General features: G+C 41.7%; 1 protein-coding gene across 1 annotated transcript in view; it reads left to right on the top strand.

Annotated features, from left to right (window-relative positions):
* Positions 1-568: 568 nt before the first annotated feature.
* Positions 569-19,098, top strand: part of LOC139458560 (cdc42-interacting protein 4 homolog) — a 31,824-nt gene continuing 13,294 nt past the window's right edge. Inside the window, exons 1-10 of the mRNA XM_071239987.1 lie at positions 569-630; positions 4,562-4,612; positions 10,206-10,317; positions 11,672-11,706; positions 12,025-12,172; positions 12,823-12,885; positions 13,638-13,742; positions 13,962-14,090; positions 17,271-17,417; positions 17,781-17,996. Coding sequence (XP_071096088.1) covers positions 569-630; positions 4,562-4,612; positions 10,206-10,317; positions 11,672-11,706; positions 12,025-12,172; positions 12,823-12,885; positions 13,638-13,742; positions 13,962-14,090; positions 17,271-17,417; positions 17,781-17,996 — 1,068 coding nt within the window. The remainder of the gene's footprint in view (positions 631-4,561; positions 4,613-10,205; positions 10,318-11,671; positions 11,707-12,024; positions 12,173-12,822; positions 12,886-13,637; positions 13,743-13,961; positions 14,091-17,270; positions 17,418-17,780; positions 17,997-19,098) is intronic.

The following is a 19,098-nucleotide window of genomic DNA, read 5'->3' on the forward strand; positions in this document are numbered from 1 at the left end:
ATTCCGGGTTAGAATAGAACCTATGCTGACTGAAAGCTATTACCCCCTTGGGGATTCCGGGTTAGACTAGGATCTGTTCTAGTCGTATTTGGTAATTATTTACAGGCCACCATCAAATAGCTGGTATATTTCCGGGTGGGCATTCAACATAGAAACATGATCATGGTGGCATATGAATACACATTGTCAAAGTATACTTGTTCCCCACTGATGAAGTGTAGTTGTCTTTAAATGAATACACACTGTCATAGTCAGAGTCCCACTGCTATGGCATTGCCGTGGAAAATAAATACAATTGCTTTTTTATAAACAGACGAACAGCATCTCTTCATCCTCCCAATCGCAGTGTGCTGACGATGGACCACTTCTACACATTGGTCCAATATTTGAACAGCGGTTGGCCATCATGAGGTTTACCTTTCCCCACTCTGGTGCCATATGTCAACTTTTCCATTTGACATAACTTTGAAAAAGCCATTGCCGCCCTTCCTGTCGTACTTTTCTAATTTTTATTCTAAACAACACTGAGATTTGAGTGAAAATGTTGTGTGTGTGTAATCTTGGACCGATGTCGGCTCAACCCAGCTTTGGGGGACCGGAGCAGCTGGTTTGGATGTACATCGCTGCAGGGTAGCCGAGCTTCTAAACCCGCTCAAGAACCATCTACCATATGCAAGATTTGTAATTAAAATCAGTTGTGTATCTTTGCTGTTTGGACCCACCCAATACAGCCAAAACACCTTTGTTCAACATGGAGAATGTGTCCTGGAGTTACGATGTTTTACACAACAAACATGACTGTCCTTGGACAAAGATATTTGGGTTGAAGCATCAAGTGTGACCACAGGCTCCTTGCATGACTGACCTGGTGATGGGTTGGTTAGCTTGTGCCTGGGGTCATAAGTCATGATTCACATCATTGCCTAGCCTTGCTCCATGGCTGTGCTGAATGACAAGTCCATGGGTGTATAGTTATTATATCCTTATAGGCAAGTCTTGATGAGCGGATAGTACATCAATGAGCAAGTCTCTTATAGGGACAACTTGTTCTTATTATTTATATAATCTAGAAATTATGATTTCTGAAAGTTATTTCCTCCAAGACTTGCGCAAGTCTAATTACTGCTGTCACGGCACAAATATAGCCTTCTCATCAACTCTGGACATATTTTCTCAAGTTGTTTTCATGCTTATTATTCACACATTTTGTCTAAAGAGTTCTGGCTGAAAATATGTTTGATAGATAGAAGAAGAAGAAAGAAGAACATTTTCTGAACTAAGTGCCCACTCAGAACAATGCAAACATTACAGTAATAATTTGGCACATATAATAACATGATATACAATTTGAAACAGGTTTAAACTCAACTCAACTCAACTCAACTCAACTCAACTCAACTCACCCTATGTTCAATACATGGTAACTTCAGGTCTTTCTCCCAGAATTACCAACCCACCATGGTAGGCTGACATATTGTCAAGTGAGATCGGACAACACACTGTCCGTTATTGTATGACTCTATTGTAATACTTGACCAATACTTCACAGCCTTGTGAATCAACACTACCTGATGGACAGATCAGAAGCATGTTAGCACTGTGGATTATTTTTATATTCCCAGAGGGATACAGCTTTTGTTTTAGCATAATCAACATTGTTAAAGGAGGCCAAGACAAATATGGGTGACCAAGTCAAACACCTTGCCATACATCTAGTATGGCCACTGGGGGTCCGAGTGAAAGTGGTCGTAATGGCGGAGCATCCTGACTATGTGTGGCCTTCAGCCAATACAATATGGCTGGTTGCACCATGCTGAAGCCGATGGGCTCTGGAAATTTGGTACACCTCGCAGGAACACACTCCATTGTCTGGCCACTATTGGAATGTAGTCCACACCTGCAATTGTATTCAGCCAGATGATATTCATTCTCTGTTGTCCTTGCTTCTTAGCCAGGCATCTCCAGAATGGAGTGGAAGTATTTGGTGGCCATTGGCTGAACAATCGAAAAGGGAAAGAAATTGTAGATTAATAAAATTAATTTGTAATTTTGTACCGATTTAGAAATGCCTGAGGAGTTTGCATGTTCAGAAGAGGGGAATTTGAGAGTCACTTGATGCCATCATATTGATTTTGTTGCAAAGTCATTCTTTGAAATAATTAATTGAAAATTTTGGTCCTTGTACCTTATTTCTGAAGGCTATTTCATATTGATGCATTTCGATAGTTGTCTGATTTGTGTGATTCCAACAGTCATCAATGCTGTTGGAGCCAGAAGAAATACAATTAGAATGTTCCAGAGGTACATATTTTTTGTTGATAAGAATACAGAGTTACCCCGGATTACAATGGGTTTCATTGGATTACCTCAGGAAAGATTCGCTACAAGAGGTGGGATAGCCAACCCTAACTCACAACTAACCCTAATGGTCATCAATGGTATTAACCAGAACACGATAAAGGGGTGTTAACCGAAAGGCTTGTAAGGGATGTTAACCAGAAAATTATAAAGGGTGTCAGGGATTTACCTGGTTCCATCTACTTTTGGCTTCTAAAGAACTCAGTAATAGATTTTGGGGGCCAAGATTTTCTGGATGTCAAGCCATTGCGCATGATCAGAAACTTTTAGCCTGTTATAGATAGGGATTCTAATGTTAGACTGAAGAAGTTTCCCTGTGACACCTTGAACTTTTCAGTGTATTTCTTACGAGAAAAGAAATATCACTAATATGTGACATGCAGTCTGCAATGTTGATAAGTTTATTGACACAGTCAATTTTTCTTCCGTCCAACAGGACTCACAGTGAGTATTATGTGCGCCCATTCACAATTTGTATGCATGTAGGATGCTATACCTTGCATCCAGTAAAACCCTGGGGGGTTACCCATAAGGATTGTAAATGGGGGTTGACCCTAATGATTGTAAAAGGGTTCTTGATTGGACAGGGAATCTAAGCGCTAAGGATAGTTGGGTTGAGATTAAGATGATATTTCCGATATTGATTGAGATTGCTTGTGGCTTAGGTAGATGGCAGACTCCATAAGACACTGTAACCTACATTGGGACACTCATAGTGCCTGTGCCAACGATAAGCCCAACAGTTAGCTATCATCGTGGTTTCAGTGAAACCCTTGAAGATCCGGGGTAGAACAGATCTTCAGCAACCAATGCTTGTCGTAAAAGGTGACTATGCTTGTCATAAGAGGTGACTAACAGGATTGGGTGGTCAGGCTTGCTGACTTTGTTGATGCATGTCATGGATCCCAATTGCGGGGAGCAATGCTCACTCACTCACTCCAGCTTGTTAAAATACAGGCCATTTATTGATAAGGGCAGTCTTTTGATTTTGGAAACTCTGATGCAGGTGACAATTACTACACTCTGTGATCTCTGTGTGGACTGACGCAGTACTCAATCAGGTACTACTCCTGGCTATTTGATAGGCTGTGGGAGAGCCCTGCAGGGGTAGGTGTGTTTGATGTAGGTGCAAGCCAGTCATGGCAAGGTGACAGCGTGTACTCCCACTGATTGATTAATGGTGTCCTCGTCACTGCACACCATCTTGAAGCCTGGTCAATTCAACTATTAGCTGACCAACTCACTCATTTTCCGATCTCATTCTTGAACAATAATGACTTTGTATAGCCATTTATATCACTAATCATTGGTTAAGTATATTTTTACTATTGAACCATGCCATTTCAGGAGTGGCCAAGTGCATATTCCTTTCTGACTACTGGACTAGATTCATAGTGAAATTTTATTTTGTAATTGATATAATTTGTAACTTGTGAGCCCTGGGTTACAGTGGGTCACGTTGAAGGCGATAACGGCATCGGGTGGTCAAGCTGGAATATAGCTGGAATATTGATGAGTATGTTGTTGAGTATGTTGTTAACAACACTTCACTTTGTGAAAGGGAGCCCTGCTTTTGTTCATTGTTTAACGGAGTTGAGCACTGTCTCATCCTGTGTGTCTGACTCCTAGTTAAGCACACATCACATATTGACTCATTTCAGAAATTACAGTCATTATTCCTTGTACATACCCTTATGATGCTTTCACAACTAATTCAACAACAAATGTATTCAAAATCAGATTGGAACAAACAATTATCGATCTCTATAGTCTAAGACTGAGCACACAATTTCACTATCCCCCAAAATATTCATGATCCCCCAACTTTTTTGGTTCAGTATATATACATGTATCCTGTATTTAGGCATGAGTGAGTGAGTTTGATTTTACGCAGCTTTTAGCAATATTCCAGCAATATCACAGCAGGGGACACAAGAAATGAGCTTCACACATTGTACCCATGTCGGGAATCGAACCCGGGTCTTTGGCATGACGAGCAGACACTTTAACCACTAGGCTCCCCAACCACCCCTTATTGAGGCATGACATAATCATACTTGAATATAGTCGCAAACTGCCGTAGTGAAACCCAAATGTCTGCAGCCTTGATGTTCCTCAATATTGCTCAATATATATTAGTGTTACGACTTCAACTGAGACCACATTGATATAATCATGTAATTGTTGTCATTGTTTGTTTCAGAAAACTAGTGAAGAGTTATCAACCACGGAAGAAAGAAGAAGATGATTATGTGTAAGTATGACACGTGTGGAATTGTACTTTGTTCATGCGAGGAGCCATGCTCTGATGGTGGGCTCACATACAATCATTGTACCCCTGTGTGACATGTATTACCTATCATAATCTGTGTAACAATCATCGTCTGTCAGCTGTCCGTTTTCCATTTCCAGAGCAGAACTCTTAAACTGTTGAATATTTCTTGCTATACTGATCAGTCTAGTGGTAAACGTCCTTCCTACACCAACTTGAACCGTCTGGTTTGGTCAGATTATCAGCTCCATCACTGCCTGTCTCCATTTCAATGGTGCCCTGAATGTGGATTTTTAATTATTTATTATTTATTATATTATTATACTGAAAACGAGGGTAATAGCTTGTCATGAAGAAAGATTTTTCAGTTGTTTGAAATTATTTTAAAACCCATCCAGGACAGTCGGGCAGGTGACCCATCAGTGTTTCCTGCCCATCTTCAAAGTTACCTGCCCCCACTCAGACATTATAAATATTGAAAATCACCCCAAACAAAATAAGAGACAAATAGTGTCTGGATTCAGGTGAAATAATGCAAACAATTACTTGAGAATCTACAAGGAGTCATAATAAAACTGAATACAAAAGTAGTCATATATTTATGTGCCAGAAAGTCAGGCAGGTGGAGGATAATTTCATGCAGCCTGGCAAAAAGGTTACCAGCCACGTGCAGGCAGTTATTTCGGACACTGGTTGTTAGGAAGATAGTGTGGAACACTCAGCTGCCATGTCAAGACGACCATGAAGAGTAAATACTACACTGAAACATACAATGGAACTCGTTGTCATATCGAAAGGTTTCTGTCACCTTTATTCCTTTGAAGAATTCATTACGACTTTCCAGTTGAATGTCAATTCACAAGGGACAAAATCTAATGAAATCAGTATATGTCTTTTAGAGGTCTGGTGGGATGAAGTAAAGCCAATATTCTTGGAAGATTTATGGCCTAAAAGACTGCAGTTTTATCCATGGTTCCGTCTGTTCCAGTGTATTGATCGCAAGTTCAACAATTAGCCGAGTCAATCTCATGGCAGGAACAACACGATTTTAGACCTGATTGGGTTGCTTTATTAAAGAGTGGACATTTTATAGATGGTGCCAATAACCTGACAGATTTGAATATTCGTGCAGAAAAGTGTTGGTTTGTGGTTTGAGATATGGCTCTTGCATATGAGCGTTTCATATCGATAGAATGTAATCGTGACATGATACCCAATCGTATCAACACTATTTTCTGCTAGATATTGACACAGTAATACTGTACGATCTGTTACCTTGACTTTATGTGAAAACCATGTTAGATCACGTCATAGAGATGGGGAAGAGAGGGACCACTTGAGATGCCAGGCGATGTTGCATCTTCTGCCTGAAGCTGACACATTGGGATATAAGTGAAATGCTTTTTTAAGGGGGTGGCAAGCTGTTCAAACTTCGTTGAAACTAAACCTTTTGGATAAGAGTTACTAACCAATTATATACCCCTTATAAGCTTAAAAAAAAAAATGTAATATAGACAGTAAAATGTGGACTTCAATGTAAATTTTCGTTCTTAGTAGGGTTGTGGTTCGAGCAGGATGCATAATATGCCGACTTTGGTATGTTTTTGAAGTTTAAATAGACAATCAAAAGCTATGGCATATTGATAGAGCATCAGCCTGGAAAGTGAAAGGTCAGTGCTTTGATTCCCAGGCCATGTCATAACAAAAGACATTAGAAGCGGGTACTTTGTTATCAAGCCTGACACTTAGCTTTTCACTGCACCTTTTTGAAACTAACACGTTTCTTTAAGGCATATTTATTAGACTTGCCAGTTCAGCTGCCTGACTTGAGTTTATCTGAATTTATACACTGATCCCACACTACACAACTCACCATGGCATTATCACTCTTCACTCTACACAACCCCACTACAGACCCCCCCACACTTGGGGATAGACACGACCTCTTGTCTGTTAGTCAGAGAGACGTGAAAATCCATAGGGACTCACTAAGTTGTTTTCTACCATAATCTAGCGATTTTACATAACCACTATTCCGAAATAAGCTGTGGACTCGTTAGATTTGACCCAAGGTGCCTACCCCTGACAACTAAACAACTGCACACAGCACAACCCACACCCACAGCACACCCATCTAGGGTTAGAATAGGTCTTCAGCAACCCATGCTTGCTGTAAAAGGCGACTATGCTTGTCGTAAGAGGTGACTAACGGGATCAGGTGGTCAGCCTTGCTGACTTGATTGATGCATGTCATTGATCCCAATTGCATGGATCGATGCTCATGATATCAATCACTGGATTGACTGGTCCAGACTTTATTATTTACAGACCGCTGTCATATACAGACTGTTGTCATACAACATTCCATGTCGGACCTACCTAACTCAACTCTGTTACCCCACATCACACCATCACACCACCACACCACCACACCATCACACCATCACACCACCACACCATCACACCACCACACCATCACACCACCACATCACCACACCACCACACCACCACATCACCATCACCATGCTGTACGTGACAACCGACAGTGGCACCACTGAATCAGTATTTGTTATACTTGATGATAACACTGCCGACAACAATTTGCCAGCAGATGGGTTGCCACTTAGTCAGTATTGATGTTTACTTTATGGATTATTTAAATGCATTAATCAACTTTAAGATTGGCCATTAACACCTGGTGTTGATATGGAAGTCTTGTTGACTGATGCAGATACAGGAATTGTTCTGATGTACAGCTCGGTGTATTGGGTACAGCGGGTGTCAGATGTATGGCAGTATGTGAATCCGGTAATACTTAAACAGTCAGGATACTATCATGTAACAAAATATGAATCTGCTATGACAGACAATATCGATAAACTTTACAACTTCTGGTCAACATGTCATATGCTTTTCATGTAATTGTTGGAATGACCTACATCAAATAAAAATGTAAAGGGAAAAAAAAAAGGATAGAAAGAGGCCTGTCCCCAAGGTCACATGGTCATCTAGACCATGTTGAAAGTACAATAAAATAAAGAAAGGGGCATGTCATCTAGCCCATCTAGCCCAGTTGTCTAAGGCGCCGCAATTCGTTGCACGGAGTTGCATCCCTTGGGCATGCCAGAAAGCTATGATTGTGGGTTCGAATTCTGGTTTGCCCCAGTTATGTTTCTAGGTTTGTCAGCACCGAAGTGGTAAATGTCTAAGACCTGCATCACTTGGAGCTTTCCTCCCACATGAAGCTGACATGCCGTGATAAAACTGGAATACTGTTAAAAGCGGCGTTACGCCCAACTCACTCACTCACTCAAAGTACAATGATCTATAGAAAGGAGCGTGTCCCCAAGATCACATGGTTATGTGGCTGAGAATTTGACCTCATGGAGTGACCACAATTGGCTTACCTGTTACAATGTTGGTGTGTACTTTAAAAGTTGAAGATGGAAGAAAATGAGAAACAGTACTTGGTCATGACCCCTGTCGACCTACTTGTCTATCGGTCCCTAGCAACATGCAGTCAACAGTCATAAGGCCATTTCACTTTATTTTCTTGTTCACAGAACTGTTGTGATATACATCCTGGTGTGTTAGCAGCACTAGGTGTCAGATGTCAGTATTGCATGGCCCACTGCTGATCTCTGTAGGATAACCACAATCTCTCCATCACACAGGTGATCACAGAGCAAGTTTATTCTGTTCATTACCATATAGAATGCAGTCACAGGAATGGCAGCTCAGATAAGGAGGCACCCATGCAAAAAGTCATGTAAAGGGGTCGTGGCACTTAGATGACCAGTGGTCAGCTGTAATTGTGACCATAATGGTGAGAAGGGGGTGTGGCACTTGGATCACCAGTGGTCAGCTGTAATTGTGACCATAATGGTGAAAAGGGGGCGTGGCACTTGGATCCCAAGTGGTCAGCTGTAATTGTGACCATAATGGTGAAAAGGGGGTGTGGCACTTGGATCACCAGTGGTCAGCTGTAATTGTGACCATAATGGTGAAAAGGGGGTGTGGCACTTGGATCACCAGTGGTCTCTTGTAATTGTGACCGTAATGGTGAGAAGGGGGCGTGGCACTTAAATCACCAGTGGTCAGGTGTAATTGTGACCATAATGGTGAAAGGGGGTGTGACACTTGGATCCCCATTGGTCAGCTGTAATTGTGACCATAATAGTGAAAAGGGGGCGTGGCACACGACAAGCAAGTGGTCAGCCAAGAAAGGTGGTTGTGTTAGTGGTATGTGAAGGTTATAAATCAAATATGATTCATAATCTGTGTCATGTTAAAAACAGATAGATATCTATCCACAGTATTGTTGACATTGTAGTCACAATTGTGTTTGAAAATAAACAACATGGGTTGTAGTGAAAATGCAGCTAATATACAGAATAACCGTATTTATTGTACAATTGCTGAGGTAGATTTCCAAACAGATAAGGTATGCAGGTAAACTGCATCCTGCTGGTAATCAGAATAAACATTTTACACCTATTGTATAGTTCGGCTTTCCCATGTGAGTACAATGGTATAAAAAAGGGGCGTTTCCCCGAGGTCACATGGTCATCTGGCCCATGTAAAGTACAATGATATAAAGAAAGAGGCGACTCCCTGAGGTCCTGATTATCTGGCTGAGAATTTGACCTCATGGAGTGACCACAATCAGCTTACTGGTGACAGCCATGTGTGCTGCGGATTAGCACGTACCTTGCCTCATTATGTTACAATGTTGGTGTGTACTTTAAAAGTTGAAAATGGAGGACAATAAGAACAGTTGATGATGAATATTCTTATTAACCCCTGTTGACCTACTTATCTATTGGTCCCTTTCAACATGCAGTCAACATAAGGCCACACCACTTTATTTCCTTGTTTACAGACAAGCCTTCCCACAGTTTGTATCCTGCCTCTTACCATACTAGGGCTGGTGGGGTAGCCTAGTGGTTAGAGTGTTCATTTGTCATCCTGAAAGGTGGGGTGAAATGGGGTTTAACGTAGAGTCCAAGATGATTGCACTTATATCGCTGTGTGCGAGCGTGCACGTACACTTGTACTAGTCAGGACTAATGCAGATTTTATAGTGCTAGCCCACTGAGATACCATGCTGTAGTTTTAACATGAATACTCCACTCAGACGCAGTATACTGACTCCAAGCCAACTAGTCCTTGTTTTAGCCCCTTAATGCCAAGCACCAGGCAGGGTAACAACAAGTACCATCTTTTAACTTCTTTTGGTATGACGCGGCTGGGATTGAACCCCAGTCTTTCTGCTCTCCGGGCGTAGTTTCTACCACAAGACCTCGGAGGTGGTCCATCTTGAAAGGCCAAGACTGGGTTCCCCACATGCATGTTCAGTATGTGAAGCCTATTGCTGGTGTACCCTCCTGTGATATGGCTGGAATATTGCTAAAAGTAGTGTAGAACCCACCTCACTCATTCTCACCAAGAAGCTCTGAAAAGCCTTCAACTGGCCTGATATGCTTAAACAACCTTGAAGACAAGCCACGTAACACCCATATTATGTCTAGCTGCAGTCAACCAGAAACTGCTGACACAGGTTTTTGTGTTGAAGATACCTCCTCCTCCTCCCTGCCAGGGCAGATAGTCACCCGAAGCTCTGTGCCTTCTACATTATTACTCCAGGCTATGATAAGAAACAGCTGGTGAACCTGGCCTGGCATCCAGTACAGTCTCCACACCGGCGTAATCATAAAAAGCAATTTAATCCTGTTTATCTTGTGTAGTAGGCTGGTGATTAGGCAATGCTGGCTTCTTTCGTCCTCTTTGTTGATTGTTTTCATATGAAATAAAACACACGGGCTTTAGGTTTTGGTTTTGATAGATTGTGATGGTGTAATCAGACTAAGTGTGTGCGACACAAAGAAAATACATGATTGACAGAACATTACAGGAACATACAATGCTTTGTAACAGTGGCGCAGTGAAGGTTTGAGCTTTGGCCCTCAGTACCCTGTGTTGTATGAACTAATTTGGCATGCTTGCCGTAAAAGGCGACTATGCTTGTCGTAAGAGGCACCTATAAAGATCGGGTGGATTGATGCTCATGATTTCAATCACTGGATTGTCTGGTTCAGACTCAGTTATATACAGACCGCTGTCATATAGCTGGAATATTGCTGAGCGCGGTGTTAAAGAACTGACAAAAAGGACTAATTTGGAGATTGGGTGATCACAATGGCTGCTACAGATGAAGATGGGCAGGAGACTTGTATAATCCAGTTAAACATGCACTGTGAGTGATCTCAAAGAAACAGGTTTAAGACCTAATTCCATGCCCTCCTTGTCATGAAAGATGGCCTGGCTGAGTGTCAGTATGCCCCAGTGGCATGGATTGGTGCTCATGCTATCAACCTCTGGTTTGTCTAACCTTCAGTTTATTACAGACTGGTAGAGGTGTAGTATTGCTATCTGTACCATGCAACAACTTTCACTTACTGACTCAGTCACTGCTCCTGCTTAGCAATAAATGTGTTAAGTATGTGAGGACAATTAAACACTGGTTGATTGTTCATACCAAAGTTCGTAATAATACAGACATGGTCACGGACTTGTCTATTACCCTATGACTTGACCCTATGCAGCGGTAGAAACTAACAGTTTTCATCCACTAGTCATTACAATGATTACATCTAGCAAAACCCTTAAAAAGGGCAAGTTTGTACTAGTCCTTATGATACCTTAACTATTGGGCAGTTAGTCAAGGCCAATTTCTAACACTGCTATGACAGTGACTAAGTAACATTCCATCTTGCATCTAATCATCAATAGGATCTTTATTCATCCTGGAATGGCTTTGACCCAAAGGAATTACACAGACAGTCCTTCTATACTGACATCTCACCTGTGAAGGTGTAACCAGTATCTATAGCTGCCCCAGTGTGTTTATCTCGTTCCTACCTGGCTTCATCTATGGCAACTCTGCGTGATCCACCCCACCTACCTGTGTAAAGTTGTGTTTCCTGGCAACTGTCCGGAGGTGTGGGTGGGGCTGTGTATTACCCCCTCCCTCCCTCCCAGGTGGATGACATCCCCTCTATATACCTGACAGTCAGGTAGGGACTCCAGCTCTTTCCATCCTGTAGTCTTTTATCTCAACAGCTCTTGTCGGGTCTGAAGAAAATCCGTTTAGCCATGTGATGCTGGTTTGGGGAAAACAGGTCTTATTTTACGTGGAAGGAATACTTCAGCCATGGCATGCTGGTTTGGGGGAAAACAGGTCTTATTTTACATGGAAGGAATACTGCAGCCATGTGATGCTGGTTTTGGGGAAAACTTTACAGTGAAGACCAAAATGGTCCTACTTTACAACAAACATTACATAAGTAAACAGCTGGTGGCTATTGTAACTAATCCGTGGGTTTGTGTTTCAGGTTTACGTGGTCGCGGGCGTTTGTGGACATGGTGAAGGAGCTGCATGACATCGCGGGCCAGCATGAGATGGTGGCTGAGAACCTGCAGGGCACCGTCTTTAAAGACCTGCAGGCGCTCATCGGGGAGCTCAGACAGGAGAGGAAAAGGGTGATTGCTTGTTTCAGACTCAGTCTTAGTAGGGGCATGGGGTAGCCAAGTGGTTAAGCATTGGCTCGTCATGTCGCAAGCACAGGTTTGATTCCCTAGATGGGTGTGATGTGGGTTTCTGGTTTCCACCACCATGATATCGCTGGAATATTGCTAAGTGTGGCGTAAAACCAGTCTTAATCATAACACACCAAATTTTGTATTTTAAAATGAAGCTGGATGCAATGCAAATTAAGAACACTTAGAATGTCTTGTTGATCATTGGTTAATTTACCCCCCAAATCCTTTTTAAGTTGTTTTATTGACAGATGCACACATTAAAATATGTTTAAAAATGGACTATTGTTTTCATGCTTTTACAAAACTCATAGAAACCCTATTGTTTATAATTGATACATATAAAGAGGTGTCATATAGATCTTAGTTATAGATTTCCAAATGGTGGAGAGATCCATCCCTTACAGGCCTACTTCCCAACCTACAGGGATCAACCAAACTATAGGATATGTACACACTTAATATAGAAATGGCCACACATTTACGAACAGGACACAATCCCCATAAAGCGTGTGTGATAATGATTAAAATCTGCCACATTTTCATGTCTTAGCTCCTGTGGGGTATTCATGGATGTGTGTTTATCATTTCAGCATTTACATGAAGGAACAAGGATTCAAGATTCACTTAAACAGTCATACCAACAGTTAGATAAGGTGAGATGCATGGCCGTGACTTCTCTGTGGGGAGTTACCAACAGGTTGGGACACCTGAGCAAGGGGAGACAATTGGGAGTACTGTTAGATACCAACTTGTAGAATAAGTACAAGGCTATGCAAGCTCTATTTTCTTAGGTGTTTGTCTCAATTACATATGCCATGTGGTTGCCTGCTTCCGTGTTCTTGAACAAAGAGAGGTAACTCTCAAAACTGTGTGTCAGCTATCACAGTTCAGCGGTAGACACTACACTACTTGAAGTGATGTTTGTGCAGAGGAGACCCGTGAAGATCCCGTCTTCAGCAACCCATGCATGCCGTAAGAGGCGACTATGGTTATCGGAAGGGGCGACGTAAGGGATCGGGTGGTCAAGCTCTCTGACTTGGTTGATGCATGTCATTGTATCCCAATTGCATGGATCGATATTCATGATTTCAATCACTGGATTGTCTGGTCATTTAGCTGGAATATTGCTGTGTGTGGCGTTAAACAACAAACAAACAAACAAAAATTGTGCAGAGGAATTTGTTTTAAACAACTGATCAGAGTAATTACATTTCTTGAAAGAAATTAATGCTTTCAAACTGTAGTAAAAATAAATATGACATGGTCATTTTTGTATTGATTGTATATTCTCAAGTGAAGAAATGTAGATTGATGCAATATCTCTGAGTTAAAGGTATGTTGTGTACTGTTTCTGAGGTATAAGAATAACTTTACATGGTGTTGACATTATTTCTACACCTTTCAGTCAAAACGACAGTACGAAAGGGCTTTCAAAGACAGTGAAAAGGCTCTAGACAATTACAGGAAGGCTGATGCAGACATCAATCTGTCCCGAGCTGAAGTGGAAAAGGTAATTATCACACTGTGTGTCAGTCTTGTGTGAGAAGAGCTGGAGCTAGTGTAGTGGGGGAACCATTTTCCTGTCACAGGGAGGCTCCAGGTTTGTTCCTCAAGTGATACAATGAGTAAAGCACTTTTAGTCCTGGAACGTAGGTAAAAGTGTTATGTTTATACTGTTATCAGCTGAAAGTTGTGAAAATTTCCCATGTTTTATTTCTTAACTTTGCAGCATCGAATTGTGATGAATACGAAGGCTTCTCAATGTGAGGATTGCAAAAACGAGTACGCTGCCCAGCTCCAGCAGACCAATGCTCATCAGAGAGAGTATTATTCCACCGGCATGCCACAAGTATTTCAGGTAGTACATCCGGCTTCATCATTCACAACATACCGTGAACTACAGTCATAACCAACTCAAAGGGACCACTTATTTGAGTTTGTTATAACCATAGTTTGTTATAAGCATATATGCAGCATATACAGCTTATGGACAGGACAAAAAAACTAACTGTTCGTTATATCCGTCAGTTGGTTATAAACGTCTTGGTTATAAATGTAGTTTACTGTATGCAATTTGTTTGAGCAAGGACCTTTTGTAGCTCACCTGGCAGCCTGTTCACAGTCCTGTTACTAAGATTGTCATAAATGTCTCATTGTGAAAAAGATCTTATCTAAGCCCATTCTTGAAGCTGTCTTAGTGCTACGTTTCTTGAAGCTGTCTTAGTGCTACGTTTCTTGAAGCTGTCTTAGTGCTATGTTTCTTGAAGCTGTCTTAGTGCTACGTTTCTTGAAGCTGTCTTAGTGCTATGTTATCGTAAGTTTATTACCAAAATTATGACAGGGTCAGACCCATCTTAGGAACTTACGACAGGTGAGATTGGGACAACAGACAGCATGTTTGAAGAAAATGATCTGACAGTATGGGTCTACGTTATCATTTCTGAATACAAAACCAAGTGCACTTTCAAAACGTGAACAGGTCTTAGAAGACACGCCTCAAACATTGCATTTGCCAATTATATGACTTATGCCTAACAGCAAGTTCATGATACCATAATAATTATACCATACAAGATGTTATGCAAAATACCTTTAGTTAATTTCAGTTAAAACACTAGCAGCATGTTTCTGTGCTTTCGCAATGACCATGACCTTTTCTTGTCAAGGGAAGTTTATGTATATGGAGTGTGGGAGAGGTTTCGGGAGTAGTGCCCTTTACCGGGCGCACTTTTTCAGATCCAATAAGCGCTGTGGGGGCTAGAACGTGCTTCGCCGACTCACCGACTTGGCTAATTGGTGCGTTGTTTGGCTGACGCTCTACCACTGGTCCACGAGCGCTATCACATGTAATCAGTGCTCGATTAACGGGTCATTAGCATCCCCTTAACACACATGGGCAATTAAGTAAACAATGACTTGCGCATGCGTGTGATGTCCCATTAATCTTTTCTTGAAACTACACCCGCTATTGTTAATGTCAACACGACCGACCAATCAGATTAACTCTTGAAAAGGTAAGAATTTATGGCCTACCCTTGCCCTAAGCAAGCTAACCCTAAGGACCGAAAAGATATGTTGGATCGTAAAAATGTGTTAGTTTCCCTAAAACCGAAAAGGGGTGTTGGATCGTAAAGACGTGTAAGTTTCCCTAAGACCGAAAAGGGGTGTTGGATCTTAAAGAGGATGTTGGATCGTAAAGACGTGTAAGTTTCCCTAAGACCGAAAAGGGGTGTTGAAGGATCGTGAAGCGAGAGTCACTGGAGTAGTATTGCGAGACAGCGGTCACACTATAGCGCAGTAATTGAGCGAGATGGTAGAGATCAGCCTGCACCCGGTAAACTACATCGTCCCTTTGACCATGAGTACAACGTATGAAATATAGTGAATTGAGTGATCTCCTTATCAACTATGTACAGCTGGATGACTCTCTGTTTGAAAAGTCTATGAAAGAATATTCCTTTACGAATGATGTTGAAAATGTTTAAGGGCCAGCACATTTAAAAATGGTAACTCGGGTACCCGGGTCGAGGGGGTAACGAGTTGGACCCGGGTACCCACAGGACAACCCAGACTTGTGGTTAGTCACGTGATGTATTGTTTAAAGACAAAAATTATCTAAAACTCTATGGTTACGCTACAAGTTACTTATGTTTGCATTTCTTTCTGACTATGCACCCATTCTTTCGGACAATTGTTGAATAAAGATATAACTTAAGTCAACTTTAGTGTATACATGACCAGATTGTTTGATACATGTATCTAAATACGTTTTGCCAATTGGACATTTTGTACCTGTCTCTTGAGACCCACAGTGGGTACCCGGGTAATAGAGGGGTGGGTACCCGTGTAGTAGAGGGGTGGGTACCCGGGTAGTAGAGGGGTGGGTACCCGGGTTATAGAGGGGTGGGTACCCGGGTAATAGAGGGGTGGGTACCCGGGTAGTAGAGGGGTGGGTACCCGGGTAGTAGAGTGGTGGGTACCCGGGTAATAGAGGGGTGGGTACCCGGGTAGTAGAGGGGTGGGTACCCGGGTAGTAGAGGGGTGGGTACCCGGGTAATAGAGGGGTGGGTACCCGGGTAGTAAATTTGGACTTGTTCCAGTCCTATTCGACCCAAACATTTTTGTTGAAGCAGGGAGACATACACCTGCAATATCAATTACAAAACACAACCAGTCCAACAGAAGCTTTTACTGCTATCACACCGAGTTCCCAGAGATTAAGTAGTGATAGATGAAGCCTTCATTTATCAAGGGAGGGCACTTGTGGCCCAGTCGTCTCAGGCACCGCAATTCACTGTGCAGAGTTGCGTCCCTTGGACTCGCTAGAAACCTATGTTTGTGGGTTCGAATCCCGGTTTGCCCCAATTATGTTTCTAGGTTTGGCAGCACCATACCCATGCTTGTGGGTTTCACCAAAGTGGTAAACGCCTGATACCTGCATCACTTTGGGCTTTCCTCCCACATTAAGCTGACACGCCATGATATAACTGGAATACTGTTAAAAGCTTTGTTAAACCCAACTCACTCACTCACTCACTCATTTATCAAGGAAAGTATCAGCTTGTAAAACATGTTTGCGACTATATGTCATACGCCATTTGAAAGGTCTAATCCTACTGTACATAAAAATGAAAGTTATGTCATGTTTATCACATTACTTTAAAAATACTTAATTAATAATTACTTAAATAAAATATCAGCCCAAGAACAAATCTGTCGGACTTCAGCAACCCATGCTTGCCGTAAAAGGCGACTATGCTTGTCGTAAGAGGCGACTAACAGGATCGGGTGGTCAGGCTCACTGACTTAGTTGATGCATGTCATCATATCTCAGTTGTGGGGATCGATGCTCATGATATCAATCACTGGATTGTCTGGTCCAGACTCGATTATTTACAGACCGCCGTCATATAGCTGGAATATTGCTGAGTGCGGCGTTAAACAACAAACAGATCAAATCAAAAATCTTAATCAACTTTTTATGTCATATTACCCTTTCATCTTTTTACAAGTACAAGCTTATTTGTGTGTGTTTCAGGGTTTACAAGATATGGACGAGAAGCGAATCAACCGCCTCCAGTCAGCTATAGGTCAGAGTGCAGAGGCTGACAGGAATGTCATCCCCATCATCAACACCTGCATCGACGGCATGCAGAAGGCTGCAGCAGCCATAAATGCAAAAGAAGTGAGACTTCAATACAACCATGCACAATGTCTGAATGTAGTGTTGAATATTGCTAGTAGAGAAGAATATGTTTATGCTTACCAGGAAGTAGATGACAGAGTTAGAGTCTTTGTTTGTTTGTTTGTTTGTTTGTTTGTTTGTTTGTTTGTTGTTTAACCCCGCACTCAGCAATACTCCAGTGTATGGCGGCGGTCTGTAAATAATTGAGTCCAGACCAGACAATCACACACACACACACACACACACACACACACACACACACACACACTCACACTCACACACACTTGTACGTCACTATTTAAGTGCTATACTTTTGGACGTGGCGTTTACTCCATTTCATCGGACCTCATCTTATGTTTTCAGGATTCAAAGATGGTTATCGAGAGGCACAAGTCAGGGTTTCAGGTCCCCAGTGACATTCCATTCGAAGATCTGAGCAACATGCAGGCCACCGAAAACTCGAACCACTCCACACCCAAATCAGCGCCTTCAGACATGAAAAATACCTATAAGACATCCACTGTTTCTGGCAAGAGTCGGAAACGAGGGGGAATATTTGGTTTATTTCAGTCATCAAAGGTAGGTCATGTTCAGATTGTTGGTCTCTCTACTAACATATTTGTCATTTTGAATTAGCATATTAACAGGAGTGTGCACTGTTCTTTTAGGAAGCACATGTACTACCAACCGAACATAAGGGAACGATGCATTTTGCTTTGTCTGTCATACAGACCTGAAAACAAATTGATCCCGTACAGCCCATGCTGGTCTGTAACATTTGGCAAGTCTAGATTACTGCAGTTTCTCAAAATGAAGTCCCTGGGCTCCTTTTTGTTGTATTTTATTAAGATGATAATTTATCTGTAAAATATTTTCATTTCAGAGACTAGATGTTAGTCCACATTTTATTGTAATCCTTTAGGTAAACTAGACTCAGAGATTCTTTTAAATGTAATGACTGTGACATCTCATCTCACATGTCTACTGATTTTGCTGGTGTTTTCCAAGCTTTATTTCATGTTGGCTCATCTAGACTTAAAGAAACTTTTGAAGTGAATAGGGCATCCTACATATCTGTTTCAAATCCTGTGTTTGAACCTTTGACCAAAAGACCCACATAATACACTATCCTACCGTTGCCAGCCCCCTTTTATTTCACAGATGTAATTGATCAGTAAGTATTCAGTCTCAAGCTGTGTGTGTGAACTCACAAAATGTTAGCAGGTGGTACACTATGAGGAACTTTAAGAACGCCAAAATATTTCGCCCACTTTATTGTTCCCTTACTCTGTGTTGGTAGTACTGCTAGATTGTAAGATGTGTTTTTGACTATTGTAGGGCGAGGTGTTATTGTCAGTAGATGTGATTTACCAGGGAGGGAATTCGTTCTGTTTACAACGACTCAACGTTTGTCTTACTTTAAAAAAAAGACAAGATGTTTATCCATACTATAGCAAATCTTCTTTATTCCTAATGTTCTTAACTATGTGTAGGCAGCCATATGCCACTAACCCAAGCTAGAGTGTTTGTTGCATTGGCAGATAGGCTAGATTATAATACAGCTTTCACTGTAGAGACTGTGTGGTATGCACTCGGATGTATTTCACAACCTCTTGCATATGGTCATCTGACCTACTGTATCATGTGTAAAGTGAATATTTATCATGCACTTCATTGTACG

Source organism: Haliotis cracherodii, unplaced genomic scaffold, assembly GCF_022045235.1.
Source record: "Haliotis cracherodii isolate W230 unplaced genomic scaffold, xgHalCrac1.p SCAF_13, whole genome shotgun sequence".
Lineage (NCBI taxonomy): Eukaryota > Metazoa > Mollusca > Gastropoda > Lepetellida > Haliotidae > Haliotis > Haliotis cracherodii.